Source organism: Helianthus annuus, chromosome 3 (assembly GCF_002127325.2).
Source record: "Helianthus annuus cultivar XRQ/B chromosome 3, HanXRQr2.0-SUNRISE, whole genome shotgun sequence".
Lineage (NCBI taxonomy): Eukaryota > Viridiplantae > Streptophyta > Magnoliopsida > Asterales > Asteraceae > Helianthus > Helianthus annuus.
Window position 1 is genome coordinate 127,670,461 of NC_035435.2, and position 19,903 is coordinate 127,690,363.

Consider the following 19,903-nt stretch of genomic DNA (forward strand, 5'->3'; position numbering starts at 1 on the left):
TGTGTGATGGGAAGCTTTATTGAAACGACGATGTTGGAACAATGATACTGGAACGATAACATGTAAACATAATCAACAAACATTCGAACAAAGAAGTGTAATCGGAGATTAGCGGCTGAATCACGAGAAAGATGCATTTGAGAAAGAGAGATACGCTCACAGATATGAGCGATAGAGATTTGAATGTGGAGCCAGATTATTAACCCTTATTTATAGGATTAGAATATGTGGTTTGAATTTTGAATGTGGAGCCAGAATTTTGAATCTCGACAGATGTTTATTGGGAACTGATGTTTGATTATAAAATGTTGAGGGCAGATGTTTAAGCAAAAGTTTAAATGATATTTTATATTAGGCTTTATGTGGGCATACCTTTCCTCAGCAGACATTTGGATTTTGAATGTGGGCCAACTTTGAATTTTAAAGTGATTTATATATTAGGCTTTATGATGTAATAATGATATAAGAAAAGCATTGTTGGACAGCCTCTCCTGCTGACACATCAGCTTTTCTTATGTCATTGGAATTTCTCCTTTTATAGAAAGTATAGATAGATTATTTTTTTTTATTAATCACATATGTTTATATGTCATGTGTGTCTCTTTATTTCGGTATCTTTTAATGAGTATGTTTAATTGTGCATCGTAATTCATATTATAGTTAAGAGAAAATCACGAAAATAAACATTGACCAAAGGGAAAATGCCAAAGTAAAAATAGAAAAACGGCTAGGTTGTAGAGGTTTCACGAAAAACAAGAGGACGCAGAAGTGTAAGACCCTTAATTTATTATCAATCTCCTGTTAGTAATTAAACTAACTTTTTAAGTTAAAAGGAAATTTCCATATTGTTATATGGAGATATTGGTCATTACATAAAAAGGTTGTTTAGAACATCTGTTTAGATACATAGAGTATTTCCAAAACAACATAGATTAAAGTTTTAAACAAAGATTAAACAAAAATTTGCAGAAGCTAGATTCTTCATCGTGTTCGGATCTTTAGCGGCAGCTTGATCATCATCCAAAAGTAGTTACGAACAACCTAGTACTGAAAATTTACAATACATTAGTATTATAATACAAAAGAGAACAATTAACATGATTTGCGTTGCAAAACAACAAAATCAGAAAACTTTAGAAACTGGGTGGCGTCGGCGACGGCCCTTGAGGGCGTTGGCGACGCCCTTTACTGCATCATGTTTGCCGATGTGTTGTTTTATTTGTCCGTTTGACCCGTTTCAAGTCCTTTGCGTTAAAATTACGACTCGGGGCCTCCAGAAACACTTTTATAAAAACACTTTTTTGTTTCAATCTTATGTTACTTCCGTAATAAAAACTTATATCAAATATGCATTACCGGAAACATAATTATGCATAACTATTTAATAGAAAATTTTACCAATTTATCCCTTAAATCAAATAAATCCAACTCCTTACGGATGGAATTTAATTTAAAATATGATGACCCATACCGGGTTCCTCTTATCTTTATTATCTCGCGCTCCCATTTCCGGTTTGTGCTTTTAAAAAATTTGACCCATTAGTAATCCACGTGCATAAACTTAGACTACTTATGAAAGTTATTACTTGGGATTTCACATGTCCCTTCTACCCATTCCCACTATTTATGACTCTCACGCTCCCATTACCGGTTCGCGTGTTTAATCAAATACAACCCTTCATCCGGGCTTAACATTCATGGATAGAGTGCTCCCGTTACCTGGTTCGCACCTAACTTTTAATTTACCCATTTGATTTACTCTTATTAAATCCACCGTTTCAAATAAACCAAACTCATAAATTTTCAATTTCCACATAACAATGATTGATAACAACAAAAGATTAACCATAATAATAACGAAGCTTATAGTCGCATACCTTAAAGTTTTTCTTTCAAACGCCTGTTCGTCCCGGTTTGACCACTTGATGCTTCACCCAAATTGCCTATAGAGTTCACCCTGATTTATCCTTTAGAACTCATAATACAACATATCACACGCAAATTGTCAAAATTGTCATTTATGTGATTCTTTCATATTTTTCAACAATCCAAGATCACTTAGGCATTACGTCGAGCATCTTGTGAGCAAGATTTTTATACTACATTTATCAAGTTCACGATTTAGCTATTAACCATGTATTCACATCTTTTCATGCCTCTATGTCTAGTATGTGTAATTAACACCTAGAATTCAACATATTAACATCAAATTCTACCATTTCACTATCACAATTTAAGTGTTCATCATATTTATCAAAACCCATTTAACATAAGCATGGTTAATCATACAAATACTTAAATTATGGCATTTAATCACTAATTTCTCATCTAGGGTTTGTTCCTAGACTTGTATACATTTCGAATCATGCCATAACATCTACAATTCATACTTGAATTGCAACTACTGATGTTCATCCAGGGGCGTAGCTTAGTTTAAACTCGGGGGTGCACCCGCCCCCTACAGTGTTTCGGTTAGAAGTGTAATCTTTCCGATTTTTCGTCGAAAAATTTTAAAATTATAAAGGATCGTCCCCCCCCCCAACATTATTTTGCCTAAATATTTATATAATATATAAATATAAATTGGGTCCCATGACTTTCCGCCCCCCGGGAACTTTTGGTCAAGCTCCGCCACTGTGTTCATCAAATTTCATAACATCAACTAATATCAAAATTTAACATACCTTATGATTTCCTAGCTTGGGTGATCACTAATTTAGTTCATGCACTGATTTTAGGCCCGATTTCCCTTTTAATTTGGAAGAATTGGTGATTTTAGGGCTTGAGAAGTTTCCCCCTTTGTTTTGTTTCGGTGATCTTGGTCGACCAAAACACACACATCAGTGTGTGTTTTGTGTTTTCTATTTTCTTTTTATTACAATTAGTTTCTAAATTGTTCATTTCAGCCCTCCATGTTTTGTACATTATAAAAAGGGTAATTTTTCAAATGTTCTATTGTTTATTAACATGCAACTAACCAAGTTAAGTTTATAATAGTATTCGTATACATAACATTAACCATAAGGTAAATATTTTATGTTAATTATAGTTATTTTTAGGGGTGTTACAAGAAGGTGACACTTGGATGAAATGACTGAGCTGTAGGGGTTTCCTCTAATAGAGGGAACCACCGACGAACCAAGTATATGCAGACACATGACCTTTTTAAGACGAAATGGCTATGTAGCCGTTTTGAGAGAATAAACGCCTGAGCCCTAGCCATTATCCCTGAAACGACTAGGCTGCTGCTGAAATGGCTAGGGTAAGCGAAAACGACTGAGCCCTAGCCGTTATCCCCAACATTTAAAAAAAGTTGTATTTTTTAATAAATGAAGGAAGCGTTTAAAAAATAGAAGGAATGAAACACTAGGGAAACGTTTGCAAATCTATGGAAACGTCTACATATGTATGGAAACGTGTTAGCATATCCTTGGTCGTCTATGGGTCCCTCTATCATAGGAAACCCCTACACACAACCGTTTCAGCTAAGTGTTATCTTCTACATCCTCTTGTTTTTTCGTGAAAACCTTACATCCTAGCAGTTTTCTATGTTTATTTTAAGTTTTTCCCTTTGGTCAATGTTTATTCTCGTGCTTTTCCCTTGGTCGTCTATGGGTCCCTCTATCATAGGAAACCCCTAAAAACAACCGTCTTAAGATCATTGGATCAAAGATTTAATCTGTTTCATAAGGTTAGCAATTAAGTATAAATCACTAATAATTCATGCAAATACCTAATATTTTTTGTTGATTAATATGATGATGGAACAGGACCGGTAGCGTTAACGTTGTTCTAGCACTACTGTGTTGTGCTAGTCTTTATTCCATAATAATTGAATTACGACATGACCATAACTTTTTCTTTTTGTTTAAATTTTAATTGTCACAATCATTGCTAAACAACTATCCAAAACTATGAAAATTCAATTCTAAATGAATGATTATATATCTTGATTATTTTTCTATTGTTATTTTCTTTTATATCTTTTATTTATTTAAATTGTAATAAAACAATAACGTTCCTATCTTAGACCCCCCGTAACGGGGCGTTGTTTTTAAAAAAAAATTCAAAAAAAACGCTCAATAACGCCGGAATCCCCATTACATGGGGCGTTTCCGGGCGTTTTTTTTGAAAAAAATTGATTCCGGCGTGGTTATAAAAACGCTGAAGAATGTTGAATGGGCCAATCCAAACGGCTAGTTTTTAACGGCTAGTTTTTATTTATTTTTTTTTTATTTCATTTCCCCCTATATATATATATATACACTCAATCATTTTCAACCAAAAAAATCACAAAAACTCTCTAAAAAATACAAGCATTTTATAAAAACTTGATGGATTCTCCTAGTTCTTCCTCCATGCTAAACTATTGCTACCACGAGTTTTTTGCGGATGGCGATGGTTCAACCGATGAGGAGGTTGAGCAAGAGGCGGTTACGGGTGCTTGTAAACTAGCGATGAGATATGCCGAGCATTGTCGTCGCCCCCAAGCCAAAAAAGGTAAAAGAGGTTATATTGAACGAGACCGACGCGGGGCACACGATCGTTTGATGAAAGATTATTTTGATGAGGAGCCGACATATTCGAACGAAATGTTTAGACGTCGTTTCCGAATGAGTAAGCGGTTATTTCTACGTATAGTCCACGACTTGGAAGCCAACTACGATTTTTTTAAACAAAAAGCGGATGCGAGAGGGGAACTTGGATTTACCGGTATCCAAAAGTGTACCTCGGCGTTACGAATCCTTGCTTATGGAAACACTACCGACATCAATGACGAGTATCTAAAAATGGGGGAGAAAACAACGAGAGATAGCTTGGAGCATTTTTGTCGCGGTAAAATTCCTATACTTTACAATTTATTTTTTTAACATCGAGTATACTTTTATTTTTTTTGTCTATGTTTACAATTTCTATAATTTTTTTTTGTGACTATTTTTTTTTATAAAGGTATAATTGATGTGTACGGTGCGCGTTATCTTAGAACGCCCACATGGGACGACCTTCAAAAGATCTACGAGGTACATAATGCTCAGCATGGTTTGCCTGGTATGATCGGGAGCATAGATTGTATGCATTGGCGTTGGAGTAACTGCCCGACTGCATGGCGAGGCCAACACACACGGGGTGACCAAAAAGGACCCACTATTATTCTTCAGGCGGTTGCTTCACAGGACCTTTGGGTTTGGTCTGCTTACTTTGGCGTGGTCGGGTCATGCAATGATATTAATGTTTTTGAACAATCTCCGCTGTTAGAGGAGTGGATTTCTGGCAAAGCTCCTAAAGCGTCGTTTTACGCAAATGGAAACTACTACCCTCATGGGTATTATTTGAGCGACGGAATATATCCTAGGTATTCGATTTTCGTGAAGACGTATAGTGATCCTATTGATGAAAAAAGAGCATATTTTAAAAAGGTTCAAGAGTCTTCACGAAAAGACATTGAGAGATGCTTTGGGGTTCTTAAACAACGCTGGCATTATTTGAGAAATCCTTGTCGTGCATGGAGCAAGCAAAAAATGAGAGATGCTATGTACGCGTGTATAATCATGCACAACATGATTTTGGAAGACGAAGGAAAGGCAATATGCCAGAATTATGTGCCAGAAGCCGTTCAAGAAGAGCATCCGCAGGCGTCAATGGAAGAAAGAGTGAATAATGCGCGAGAGTTGCGTTACGAACCGTACCATTCCCAGTTAATGGTTGATTTACTACACCACGCATGGTCGGTTCGGTATGTACCACCGGAGGGAGAGGAAGAAACGGAGGACGAGGGTGAAGAAAGCGAAGATGAAAACTAGTCTTTTTTTTTTAAATTCGGATTTTAATTTTTTTATTTGTAGTATTTTTTTTATTTAACCGGATTTTATGTTTTTTATTTCTAGTATTGTATTTTTTTTATTTAATAAAGTATTTAAAGTTTAAAAAAAATAATTGGGAAATGATTGCATGGGCATTATCTGAATAATGCCCCACTACACCATTTTATGGTATAATGCCCCTTGCTGACTGGGCTGCCACATGGCGCAAAACGCCCCATGGTGGGGGCATTATAATGTTACACCATTACGCTTAGTCTTAGACTAATTGGTAATTATACCACTCCACTTGTCAAATGGCTAGCCAATGACCTCCAACAATCAACCCACATGGAGAGTTAGGTTGTATCTCAATTTGTCGCTTTATGTCTTTTTCTTGTTCCTTTAATTCAATATTATATGTTATTTCACAAAAATAACAATCTTTTTATTATTTATCATTGTCTACCAAAGGGGCTATTTAAAAAGATACAACTCATTCAAAATTTTCTATATATAAAGAAAGTGATAGGGTTAAAGATGGGGAACAGTGACTTGTTGCTATGAAAAGTATACATATAATTTTTATTAGAGATACTGAAAAGATATTAATATACGCCTATACGGGGACCCGGTGGCGAAACTTGAGATTTCCGACCGGGGGTCGAAAACGTATATACAAAAAAATTCTATAAAACCGGGGGGTCAAAAAACGTATATACCCAAAAATTTCTATACGAAAACTACATACTCTCTACTAACAAGCGAAAAGTTCAGGGGGTCGGCCGCCCCTCCCGCCCCCACAAAGCTGCGCCCTTGCGGGGACCTATATGAGTTTTAAACATGCCACAGATAGTTTTATATGCTTTAAATGAGCAAAAGTTTCTGTAAAACATATAAACTTAATGAATTATAAGTTGATGATGCCAAAAAAAAAAAAAAAATTCTTGAACCTACTTTTGATACAAAATACCTTAAAAGAGATCTAAATTTATGGGTGTTCCATTATTATTTGGAAAACTAGAGTAAAATTGGTCACTTAGATGACAAAACTGACGGTATGCATAGCGTCCTATCTGATAAATTTATTGTAGTGCCAAATTGTTCGTCCCTATATTTGATTTTGTGTATTATCATACTATTGGTATGTACTAGATTTGCAAGTATATGAAATATTGAAAACTTGAGTTTCATAATTGCATTTTTTTTTTTTTGAACAGCAAACGAAATCATTTTATTCATTAATCAGTGGGTTAACATTGAGTTAACCCATTTTACACCAAGAACAAGTAAACCAAAAACATACATCAGATGCCCATATACCTTAAATCGAAATTGCACCATTTTTCCCACGTAAGATTTGACTCCTTTGCTCGATTCTTTAACCATAAAAACCCCAATACTTTAATCTCCTCCTTGATGTTCCTCGCCATTGGTTGTTTACCGTTAAAAATTGCCTCGTTCCGTGCCCTCCATATGCACCAAAGTGTGGTTTGAATGACCGTGTAGATCGCCGTCTTCCATCTTTTTGATCCTCTAGCATCCTTATGATATTGTAAAGCATCTTTAACGTCGAATAACACAAACCTATGCAACTGGCACCATGTTCGCACGAATTCCCAAACCGATTGTGACAATCCGCAGGAGATAAAAAGATGCTCCGATGTCTCTTGCATTTCTCCGCAGAATTTACACATCAAAGATCCCACCTGTATATTCCTTCTAGCGAGATTCTCCAATGTCGGTAGCCGATCCAAAGCTAATCTCCAGGTAAAAAAATTTACCTTAATAGGGCTCCATTTGTTCCAAGTGCAGCATGTGTCCAAGTCTGTGAAGCTTTTGCTTTGCAATAGTTTCCTTAGGCTTTTTACCGTGAACTCGCCCGACTCCTCTAAACACCATTGCCATTTATCCTCCTGCTCATTCCTGTTAAATGACCGTAACTCGTCCTTAAGATTCCGCAGCTCTGCTGATTCAGCTCCTGTCGCAGGAACCCGCACCCACTGAAATGTCGGTTCTAGACTATCATTCGCTCCGCTACACCTCTGATCAAGCGAGACCATTTTGTTTCTTTCCAGCCCATATAAAAGAGGGTATCTCAGGTATAACGGTCCATTTTCGGCCCAATAATCTGTCCAAAATGTTACTGTCTTTCCGATACCCGGTACCACTCGAATTAAACTATGTGCTTCTATATCTAAGCCTTCCAATTCATCTACTGTTTTTGCTACCTGTTTCCAAGGTCCCGCCAGAGACACTTTTGCCGGAATGAAATTCCAAGTTCTCGAACCGCTATGTATACTCCATATGATTTTCCTCCACAATCCTTCTTGGTCCACTTTAAACCGCCACCACCATTTTAACAACATAGCGGTATTAGCTTCCCTAAGCGATCCTAAACCCAACCCTCCCATATCCATCGGTGTCATCACTTTCTTCCATTTTACCCAACACATCTTTGCGTGTTCCGTGGTTCCTCCCCAAAGGAAGTCCCTCCGAATACTTTCTAGCCGATCGATGATTTTGCGTGGCGCTTTATATAATGAGAAAAAATATGTAGGTAATGCATTCAATACGGACTTTACGAGTGTGAGTTTACCTCCAAACGATATCGTCTCAGCCTTCCATAACGAAAGTCTTTTTCTAAACATCTCCACCACTGGCTCCCAATTCCTGCACAGATTCATGTTTGCCCCCACATACAACCCCAAATACTTAAATGGAAATTTTTCGGCTTTGCACTTTAACAACGACGCCATATCTTGTACTCGAGTCTCATCCACCCCAATCCCATACAAGTTACTCTTGGAAGCATTAACCCGCAGGCCCGAAGCTAGATAAAAACAACGAAGGATCCTCTTAAGGTTCATGGCATTTTGGCCCGACCATTCACCTAAGAAAACCACGTCGTCCGCATAAAGAAAGTGTGATATAAGAGGACCATTTGATGCACATTTTATTCCCCTAAACACCCCAACCGAGCATGCTTTTTTCAACACCCCGGATAACGCTTCCATTGCGATTACGAACAAGAAAGGCGACAAAGGGTCCCCTTGTCTTAAACCTCTATAACATGTGAACTCTTGTGTTGGCGACCCATTTACCAATACCGATGCTTTTGCGGACGTGACAATACCCATTACCCACTTAATCCATCTAGTCGGAAAATTCATTTGACCCAAAATTGAGTCAAGAAAATCCCAACTTAATGAATCATACGCCTTTTCCAAATCAACTTTCCAAATCATTCCTTCCTTCTTACTCCTTTTCATCCATGCTATAAGTTCGTTCAGCATCAAGGGACCATCCAAAATGCTTCTCTTCTCCAAAAAGCCTGTTTGTTCTTCCGAGACCAATTTATGAATCACGGTCTTGAGTCGACCCACCAAAACTTTTGATATAACCTTGTTTATGCAATTTATAAGACTAATTGGCCTATATTCCCCAAGTCCACCTGGGTCATTGCATTTAGGAATAAGAGCCAAAAACGACGATGTGCACCCTTGGTTTAGAGTTGTGTTCCAAAAGAAATCTTCAAATACCCTCATAAAATCCACCTGAAACAACTCCCAACATTTTTTGAGAAACCTAAAGTTTATACCGTCTGGCCCCGGCGCCCGGTCGCCCGCACAATCCCACACCGCCTTACGTACTTCTTCGCAAGTAAAAGGTACAATTAGAGATTCCGCCTCCAGGCTCGTCAAAGACGCTAAATTTGGGCACACTAGTACCGGTCTAATCGGCATCGGTTCACTATACTTATTTGCAAAATACCCATAAACGTAATCTTTGACCAAGGTCGGATCCGTCACCCATGCCCCATCTATTTTCAACCCATTGATACGATTGCAACTAACATTTGCATTTATTACCCCATGAAAGTACCGTGTGTTTTCGTCACCGTCGACTGCCCACCTCACTCTCGCCTTCTGTTGGAGATCCATAGACCTTAACTTATCTTCCTTAATAATTAAATCCTTACACTCGGCCCGTAATTCCAATTCATTAGGCGTCAAATCTCGTGTTTCGGATAATAACTCTAAAGCCTCAAGCTGATCAATGTTAGCTTTATATGTGCCCTCCTTAGATGCCTTGTGATTTGTCACCCACTGTTTCATGCGGAACTTAATCCACTTCAGCTTTGTAGCCAAAAGTAGATCTGACGACCCTTCGAATCGGAAAGTAGGCCCAATCTGGTGGACATATCCGAGAAGACCCGGAATCTCGAGCCAAGAATTAAAAATTCTTGTCGGGATGGGACCGTAATCTACCGGAACCATATTCATTAATACCGGGCAATGGTCCGATACGTAGTTTGATAGAGCCACAACTGCAGCCGATGCCCACAAATTCATGAATCCGGTACATACTAAAAAACGGTCCAGCTTACTCCTTTTAACCCCGTCACTGGACTGGTAGGTAAACCTCCTCCCCCCCATTTGAAACTCAGATAAACCTGCCCGTTCGATAAAATTATTAAAGTGCCAGGCATTTAGTGCAATGAACTCAGAATTTTGTCGTTCAGACGGTTCGCGTACATCGTTAAAGTCTCCGAGTAACACCCACATGCCCGGAAACGAGTGCTTAATAACCAATAGTTCCTCCCACAAGCCCCTTCTTTCCACCGCATCATTCTGAGCATAAATATTAACTATATTCATTGTCTCCCCGGTAGCAATTATAGAGCCACTTACCATCAAAAACCGACGGTGTTTGAACACTCCTGTCTTTCGAAACACCCCCGGGTTCCATATAGATAACAATCCCCCTGACAACCCCTCTGCACCTACCGCCTCGAACTCCATTACGGACCGACCCCAAAAGCGTCTGACTGTATTATAACCTACCACCCCGATTTTTGTTTCCTGAATTGCAATAAATTGTACCCCGTTTGCAGTTTTTATTCCCCGAATCCATTCCTCTTTTCTTTGGTCTCTGACCCCCCTTAAATTAATAGTTAAGAAATTCATGTATTAACATCTTGTTCACCCAAAATAACATCACTCACCTGTGCCTTGAAGTCGTTTAATCTGAAACCAACACTCTCACCGACATTGATAGTAGCGATTGTTTCCGGCATAACATTGAAATCGGGCGACATTTGGGGATTTTCACCGGACTGAATTACGCTTCCACCATCAATCCGTAACCCATCGACTGATCTTCCACCATCCGCCGTTGAAAGTTCTACACCGATTGTCTGCTCCGCCGTCACTGACTGCGGCTCCAGCTCCGATGTTCTTTTATTATTTCCCGTCAGTGTTTTATTTAAGTCCAGAGACCCCTCAGATGTTTCATTAGCTAACTCGGACCCAATCCTTATTTCCCCAATTGGACTAAATGTTTCTGGGCTTCTGGCTTGTCTACTACGCTTCCTGGACCTGCAATTTGGGCCTTGGCCCAATTCAGCCCCTTTATCGACTGGCGTGGGACAATTCGAATTCCCAAAAAGACCTGCAGCCACCTTTGTTTTTGGAGTTTGACAACTTTCCTTCGGTAATTGTGCCATATTTTCTACACTGCATTCATTGCTCCCTTCCCTTTGTTCCTTCCCATGCAAACTGTTCGTTTCCTCCACCCTTTCATCTTCTTGCACTTTACGAACACTCGCCGGAATATTTTCTCCGGCTTCATCCTCTACCTCATTCTGGCGAATTTCACCCTCCTCCGCTTCCTCTTCCATGTCCTCTCCTGCCACCGATTCTAATGATTCCTCCTCCATATTATCATCCTCCTCATCCGAATTTCCCGCCGACTTCGAAGACAACCCGTCAACTAGAATCCGGAAATCCCGGTTCTCTGCCTCCGAAACCCACACCGGAAAACGTTTTTCTCGCCACACAAGATCAACCTCCTCATTGATCCTGTATCCGGTGTCAACTAGAACCCCACATTTTCCGTGCTCATTATCGATCGTAGCCCACGAAAAATCTGACTCGACTACTAACTTTCCAAACATGCTTCCGATCCGATCAAAAATGGACTCGTCCCGGAGGTGCACCGGTACCCCCTGAATGTTAAGCCAAACAAGGCGATTGAAGCTGATATCTTGCCCTTCCCACAAAACTGCAGATGCAACTAAGTCTTTCCATAACTCCTCCTCCTTAGTTATGAAATCGACGGCTGAGCGTTTATCCTTAAACACGACCATAAATCTCAAACCACCAATATAACTTACTGGATTATCCCCATAACCAGCTCTGTTAAGCATCAGTCGGAATTCCGGGATAGCCCTAACGTTTACCGCTTCCACCACAACGGACCTCATCATGCAATGATCGGGATATAACGCTATTTTATCATCTGCCTTTATCTCCTTTTTTCGACTTCTACCGGCAGCCACATCTGCATAAGTACCACCAGATTCTTTACGCATCGGTACATATCTGGCCATATTTATCGAAGTATTCTGGCCATTCTTCTGATTTATTGCCATCGGGGCTTTCCTCTGAGCTGCCTCCGTCCCCGTATTTGACCCGAAACTTCTATGATTCTTGTCGTATTTTGCCACCGAAACAATTACCTTTGCCTCATAAATCTTCACCTTGTTCATTTCGAACAAGGTAGCCTTTACATCATGGACCCCTTCATAACGCACAAAACCGAAATAATTTCCCCTCCAGTCTCGTTTTTTTGCCACATACGCATCCTTTATTACCCCGTGCGGTTGGAAAGCCTTCCAAAGTAGCGCCTTAGATACTCCCTCTGGAAGGTTAGCAATGTAGAACGTTGTCGTTGGCTTCTGGTTACTTGACTCTCCTCCAGGTTTCCCGTATCTTACCTCCGCTCTTCTCCCTGGCCAATACATCGACCTTTTCTTCTTTCTACTCTCTCTGCAATCCGAGAGCTAGAAAATAACCGCCCAAGAGACTTTTTGCTTCCTCTTCCCCTATGTTTACACGGTTGAACTTACACACCCCAAAAATAACAACTATTTTGACCACACCCCCTTCATAATTGCATTTAAGTACTTTTATCCCAACAATATCACTTAATTGATTATTTGACGACATTGATCCTCACAAGGGTGAGATTGAGGGCTTCGATCCTCGCAGGGGTTGAAACAAAGGCCATTAATCTTCGCGAGGTGAAATTTGAGAACTATGATTCTTCCTAGTTATTCGAAACCACTAATTTATAATAATTGCATTAGAAACCATGACTCTCATTTCTCACCAAATCAACATTGAAAACAATGATTCTCAGTTGTTACAATATGTTTGGATTGTTGGGTAAATCATAACTAATTCGTAACGGGTCAACGAGATACAAGTTACGGAGCTGGCTGGAATAGGTCGGGTCAAATGGGTTGCAGCAGCTGCGTCAATTTAGTCACTTTGCGTTTCTTTCAGTAGGTTACTTAAGTTTGTAACTCTCTATCGAACGTGTGGTCTTGTTCTTTCGATTTCAATCAATCGAAAAGAGTGAGCACTATCGTTCAATCGTCGTGTTTGAGCATGATGAATCGAGGGCCTGAACCAACATGTCGAATTGTTACGATCCACGATTTCTAAAGAAATTCGGTACTTCACAACCAGGGTTTTTAGCAAGGATATGTTCAAGAGGTTCATGATGTAGTTTAATATAACATGTATGATATATGTAACACTAAATGAGAAATATTAGATAGTAGGGTTGAGATCCTGTACAAACAATGCTAACTGTAAGAATCGTAAGAACAGATCTGAGCCATTGATAGTTTAAATTAAGGGTTGATATTGATTACAAATAAAACCCCAATAATTAATAATTAATACTATCAAGTTAGGGTATTTTAGTCATTTAGTCATTTCCTATAAAATACTAATTCCATCAAGTTTTTTAAACTAAAATAACTTTTATATATTTCATTAATTTTGGAAAAAAATTATACCATAAAATCAAGTATTTTTTTATCTTTAATATGAGTACCATATTGCTATACTTTTTTTTTATTTATAAAAATGACTTTTTAAAAAGTTACAAAAAGATGTTTTATAATTGTGCTAGTTACGTAGTTGGAATGTGCTAATACGAAAATGTATTGTGTTAATTTTAAATCTATACGTATGTTCTTATTTTATTATGTAATTCTTATGTGTTGTTATTTTTTTTCCTTTTGTGTTGTTATTGGGAGCATATTTATAAATAAATTTGTTTTCTACTAGTTATGTAATAGTATGTGTTATTTACAAAATTAAAACAAAAATATGAAATTGTGCTAGTATGTAACAGTATGTGTTGTTTATAAAATTAAAAAAAAATGAAATTGTGCTAATTATGTAATAATTATGAAAATGTGCTAGTATTTGTTTATAAAATTAAAAAAAAAAATGTGCTAGTATGTAACAGTATGTGTTGTTTATAAAATAAAATAAATGAAATTGTGCTAGTATAGAACAATATGTGTTGTTTATAAAATAAAAAAAAATGAAATTGTGCTAGTTATGTAATAGTATATGTTGTTATTTTTTTCCTTTTATGTTGTTATTGGGAGCCTATTTAGAAATAAATTCGTTGGAATGTCGTATTTTTATTGTGCTAATGTTGTTTTGTTGGTGTTACAGTCGGATGCCCAGACGGTGGTGTTAAGAGAGTGCTAATGTCGATATTTGATTGTGCTAATGTCGTTTTTTGATTGTGCTAATATTGTTATTTGATTGTGCTAATGTCGTTTTTTGATTGTGCTAATGTCGTTATTTGATTGTGCTAATGTCGTTTTTTGATTGTGCTAATGTCGTTGATAATGGAAGTTCCTTTTTTGATTGAAACGAGAATGCTGATAATGTGGATGGTCTTACGTTATGCTAATGTCGTTTTTTGATTGTGCTAAGGTCGTTGATAATGGAAGTACCTTTTTTTATTGAAACGAGAGTGCTAATAATGGAAGTTCCTTTTTTGATTGTTCTAATGTCGTTTATGTGGGTGTGCTTATGTTTTTTGTATTGGTGGTTCCTGAAGGTTTGTTTATCTGAATATGTTACAAAAATTCAAATTTTGGTTTGAATTAATATGCATGGATTTAGGGATATTTTGATAATTAATTTTAATTAATTATAAATAAATAGGGTCAAAATGTCTAAATTACCCCTAAACTAATTTTTAATTGAATAACACTTGTCATTTATGTATTGGTTCTTATGGTTCTTACAAAAACAAGAGTTTGTATTTGATCCCATGCCTTAGATAGTATGTTTTTCTTTATGATCATCATTATTTATCTACTAATCTACTATTATAATACCCTTATCCCTACATGATTATGTACATATGCTTCATCTGCACACATTATTTACCAGTAGATTTACTTCATATGGGAAAACATCATCATTCCAGCTTTATATAATCTTGAAAACCCGGCAGATGAATAACTCTATGATTCGGTATTGGAGCGCTCGTGGTTTTGTAAGCCTGTGTTTTCCGTGTTGTCGACAAAATGTGATTTTAATCCAATCCAACATTGGTAATAATCATGATCCACATACGGCGATTCTAGAGCCCACGGGCAGATTCGTGGCATTAGACATGATTCGAACATGAAAGCCATTGTATCTCGTATTCTGTGGGGCCCAGCATCATTGCCTTGCGCAATCGTAGCCTGTAGCAAAGTACTTAGGTTTGTAAAGTGAAACGAATTACATAAAAATGTCGTTTTTATGTGAATAAAGAAATTTTACCTCGTAAGTTTTAGTGTCGGGCCCATGAGGAGTCATGCAACTGTGAAGGCTTGCACCACCAGGCAGAAACCCATCAGCCTTTGCCTGAATATGTATATATTAGTTACTATCTGACAACATTACAAAAATCTAGGGGTGTTGAAAAAGCTCACATCTCCTCGGAAAAAGCTCAAAAAAAACTCGGCTCGAGAAAAAGCTAAGTTGTAAACAAGCCGGCTCGGATCGGCTCAATTGGTAAACAAGCCGAGCTCGAGCAAGGTCTGGCCCTGTGGTTTGGGCCATTTTGCCAGTTTAGTCCAAAGGTTTCATTTTTCGTATGTGGGTCCAAAAAGGTTTCACCGTTGCCATTTTAGTCCACTGAGTTAATTTCATCCATTATTTATGTTAACGAGAACGCCCCGCTTGCGGTATGCGCATATAATTTATATATGTGTGGGCGCTCGGGGGGCAAAAGTGAAAGTGCACTAATTTTAACGTTATTTTACTAATTTCGTGAATATAATTTTAAAAGAGGGGGATGGTTAATCATGCATCATGTGGTGGCATTGATAGCCGAAAGACAAGGGAGTACATGCACTAATTGGTCTGTCTTAATTGTCGAGTGTTATGTGCCTTACGTCCAAGGTTTGATGCAAAACTACCATCGAGCCGGGGGTCTCACTGGAAGCAGCCTCTCTATTCCTATGGGGTAGAGGTAAGGCCGTCTACATCTTACCCTCCTCAGACCTTACCTTAGCTTTGCTATTGGTGGGATTTAGTGAGTATGATGATGATGATGATTTCTATTAACGAGAAGGGCAATTCGGTCATTTTATATGGCCGAATTGCCCTACTAGTTAACATAATTACATATATTAAGTTTAATTAATCAATAACATATAAAAATAAGGGAAAATAAACCAAAGTTATACATATGATACTTTTTTGAATATGGCTTTCAATCTTTAATACACACACACACACATAGATACATGTATATTATTTTTTCTTTTTATATTATCAAGATTTGTACAAAAGAAATTAAAAAAATTAACGAGCCGGCTCGAGCTGGCACGACATTTTACAAACCGAGCTCGAGCTCGACTTTTCAGCTCGTTGAAATACACGAGCCGAGCAGAGCCGGCTCGTTTAATTTCGAGCTCGAGTTCAACCTAGCTCAGCTCGATTACAACCCTACAAAAATCGCATCTTTTTCTCTAGTTCTTGTTATGTGAACGGGTTATTGTTGTGCCAAGTTGAACGGGTCAGGCAAGGTTGTGTTGATATATTCTTTTTTTTTTAATATAATGATTGGTGTGTCAATTTGATACAAAATCCATATTATTTCAGTTACAGTATAATATTTTGAGTTCAAAATGATGTAGGTGGTATACAAGTTGGTTAGTTTTAACCCGTTCGACCCATATGACTTTATATCCTTTTGAGCTATTTTTTTCCTATTTCCTTTGTGGGTCAAAATTGTTGTGCCTCTAAACAAAACAGTACCTCATATCCTCCATGAATAAGACCCATAAATTCACTCATGCAATTGCGGTGGTAGTAAGGTGGTCTAAACGTATGTTCAGCAACCAACCACCGTGGCGGGAATATGACAAAATCAAGCAATGCAACACCAGGTTTATCAGTTGGCGCAGTCAGAACTACATCAGGATTGCAAACAAATAAGACAGGTTTATGTGAATATTAATTTTTCTTTTTATATTAAATTGCCTAAAAGACAATGACAGCAGAATCTACTCACCGGTATTAATTGACGGATCACCATGGTCAACCAAAACTGTATTGTAAGGGCAGAACTTGCTTAGATTATACTGCAAGCAATCGATATGACACCGTCAGTCATTAAGAAAATAAATATATAAATAAACCTATGGACAGTTAGCTACCCTAGCGTGCCCCGTTAAGCTTAAAAAAAGTTCTAAAACTAAATTAAATTAAATAATATACCTTGTAAGGGACATAATTACCATGCCAAGCAACCACATTGAAAGGTGAAAAATCTTGTTTAGCGGTAAAAAGCTCACCACCAAATTTCTGTATAATTGTGTACCCTGGACGAGATTCCTTTTCGAATGAAGCTTTGGGAACAAGGAAATCCCTTGCAGAAGCAAGACCATTTGCACCTAAACGGAATATAAATTTATAACCCATATAAATAACTTGGTTAAATACTTGAGGTGACGAATGAATATTAACATGTTTGATAATACGAGAATAAAGATAGGGAAAAAAGAAGCACCTATTGGACCAAGATCAGGCAGTTGGAAATGGGTACCGAAGATTTCAGCAACATAACCACGCGAAGGGCCATCTGGTAAATCTACAGAAAAGCGGAATCCTTGAGGTAGGACTACTACTTCACCAGGGCATACTTGTAATTTTCCACATTCGGTAGTGATCCAAAGCCCTGTATGGATCATCGAAGTATAAAAATTGTATGTCCAACGTCAAATCATAATATTCAACAAAAACATACCATCTTTCCAAGATAAAATAAAATAAAAACTAGTGAGATTAATATTTAACATAATTAAGATTAAAACTTTGGAGGTCTAAAATAACGATAAATGGGTAATTAAGAATTATGTTTTGTAACATCCGGCCTCTCATACCAACCAATACTGTCCATTTTGCCCATCAAAGATTTGTTTTTGGTTGCCCGGGCGGAAACTTCCTAGGATGGATGTCACCCATCCTAGGATTGCTTCCATTCCACCCGAGCAAGCTTAATTGTGGAAACGTGTTGGTGATATTTGAGGTGGAACATTCCTTACGGCCCAATATCTCTCATGTGGACATAACATAACATAACACAACACAACAATATAGAAGTTGCCTAAGGTGTCAGATGCTCAGTTACAACTTACTTCCAATCTGAGGAACTATCAAGAAATCGCCATCCGCATTGCAGAAAGCGCAGTTATCCATCGATTTATTTGCAGTGTACCTAAACAATCAAATTACATTACATTACTACAAAAAATGCAAACTCTAAAGGGTACCGCAATAAAGTAATTCGGAAGCATATGATACATATGAATGGCGAAACCGTGTCTAAGAAACGAACTCCCAGCCCCACAAACAGAGTACAACCCATCCACAAAATCCGTCGGTTCATCCGGCACATCAACCGGCTTCCACCGAATCTGAGTCGGGTTAATCGCACTATTAACCTGACTAAATTCACTCACAAGCTTCTCATGTTTCGGCACTCTTGGTTTAAACGGTTCATGAGTAACCGAAGGCTTGATCCGATACAACCAACTGTTACAAACAAATTTAACATATAAAATTATAAATCATCTAAATAACACAAACCAGTATTTTGAAACCCTAAATACTAAAAATCAACTGATCCACTAACTCAACTAGCTTTAAATTAAATTAAATTAAATAATAATAATAACTAATTAAGAAGTTAAGGGATTAAATATTGAAGTGTACGGTACCTTCGTTGATTGAGCTTTCGGGGTGCGGTAAAAGAGGTGCCGGAGATCTGTTCAGCGTAGAGGCCGAGTGGGCAGAGAAGTGGGCTGTTTTGGGCCTTGGGGAGGGCTCCGGGAATGGACTCCGACGAGAAGTTGTTAGCGAAGCCGGAGAGATAGTCGGAGTCGTCGGAAGGGAAGTGAGAAGATTTGGGAGACATGAAGTTACGTAAGGAAGTGGAAGAAGATTCAGTGAGTTTATTATAGATGGATATACATACATACACTGACGTGTATAGTTGATAATGTTATAGATGTTAGCTGTCCTTATCAACAATGTTTTAGCCCTTGTGTAATGGGGCGCTTTGGCCAAGCATGGCGCCCAAAAAACGCCCGGAACACCACCCCCTAGGCGCCATGTTTCAGAAATTTGGGGAGGCGCGAATATGTTCGCGGCGTGAGGGAGGAGTGAGGGAGGAAGGTTATTAAGCTTGGACCAATCAAAAAAAGGTTAATGTTTTTATAATTATTTAATAAAAACGAAAATTAATAATTAGGTATTGATGGGTAGGGGCTTTATGACTACGGGCTTAAATGCATAACGCCCCATAACGCCCACCCGCACACGTGGCGCGCCACATGTCGCATAACGCCCCTAAAAGGGCTTTATGACTACACATGGCCTTATAGACTAGTTTGAATGAAGGGAAAATAGTCAAACTGGCCAAGTTTCAGTCAAAGTTTCCGAATTAGCCAAGTCAAACATCTTGTGGAGACGTTTGAAACATGTTGAAACGTCTTGGCGGCTGACCAACGAAAACCTGCCACGTGTCCGACAGAAAAGTGAGACGTCCAGACGTCTTGGCTGAGACGTTTCAGACGGCTTGAGACGTTTCGTTATGGCTGGCCAATTATCCAGATGGCTTGAGACATTTCTGGACGGCTTGAGCCAATTAACTCTATTTAGCCGGCTACATCAGCTCGAACCGGCTAAGACGTTTTGTTGTACGTATTGAAGACGTTT

At 38.2% G+C, this 19,903-nt stretch overlaps 2 protein-coding genes across 2 annotated transcripts; one reads left to right on the forward strand and one right to left on the reverse strand.

The window, feature by feature from the left end:
* Positions 1-4,334: 4,334 nt before the first annotated feature.
* LOC110931724 lies at positions 4,335-6,977 on the forward strand. Its single transcript, XM_022175107.1, has 3 exons — positions 4,335-4,836; positions 4,951-5,021; positions 6,954-6,977. The coding sequence occupies exons 1-3, from the start codon at positions 4,335-4,337 to the stop codon at positions 6,975-6,977; spliced, it is 597 nt and encodes a 198-aa protein (XP_022030799.1).
* Positions 6,978-14,878: 7,901 nt separating this feature from the next.
* Positions 14,879-19,152, reverse strand: LOC110929287 (homogentisate 1,2-dioxygenase). The gene is made up of 9 exons (XM_022172416.2): positions 18,904-19,152; positions 18,488-18,718; positions 18,322-18,401; positions 17,694-17,861; positions 17,402-17,577; positions 17,196-17,265; positions 16,940-17,094; positions 15,455-15,538; positions 14,879-15,375 (listed from the first exon to the last, which is right to left on the reverse strand). Exons 1-9 carry the CDS (start codon positions 19,098-19,100, stop codon positions 15,151-15,153), a joined length of 1,386 nt encoding a protein of 461 aa, XP_022028108.1. The 5' UTR covers positions 19,101-19,152; the 3' UTR covers positions 14,879-15,150.
* Between the last annotated feature and the right edge of the window lie 751 nt (positions 19,153-19,903).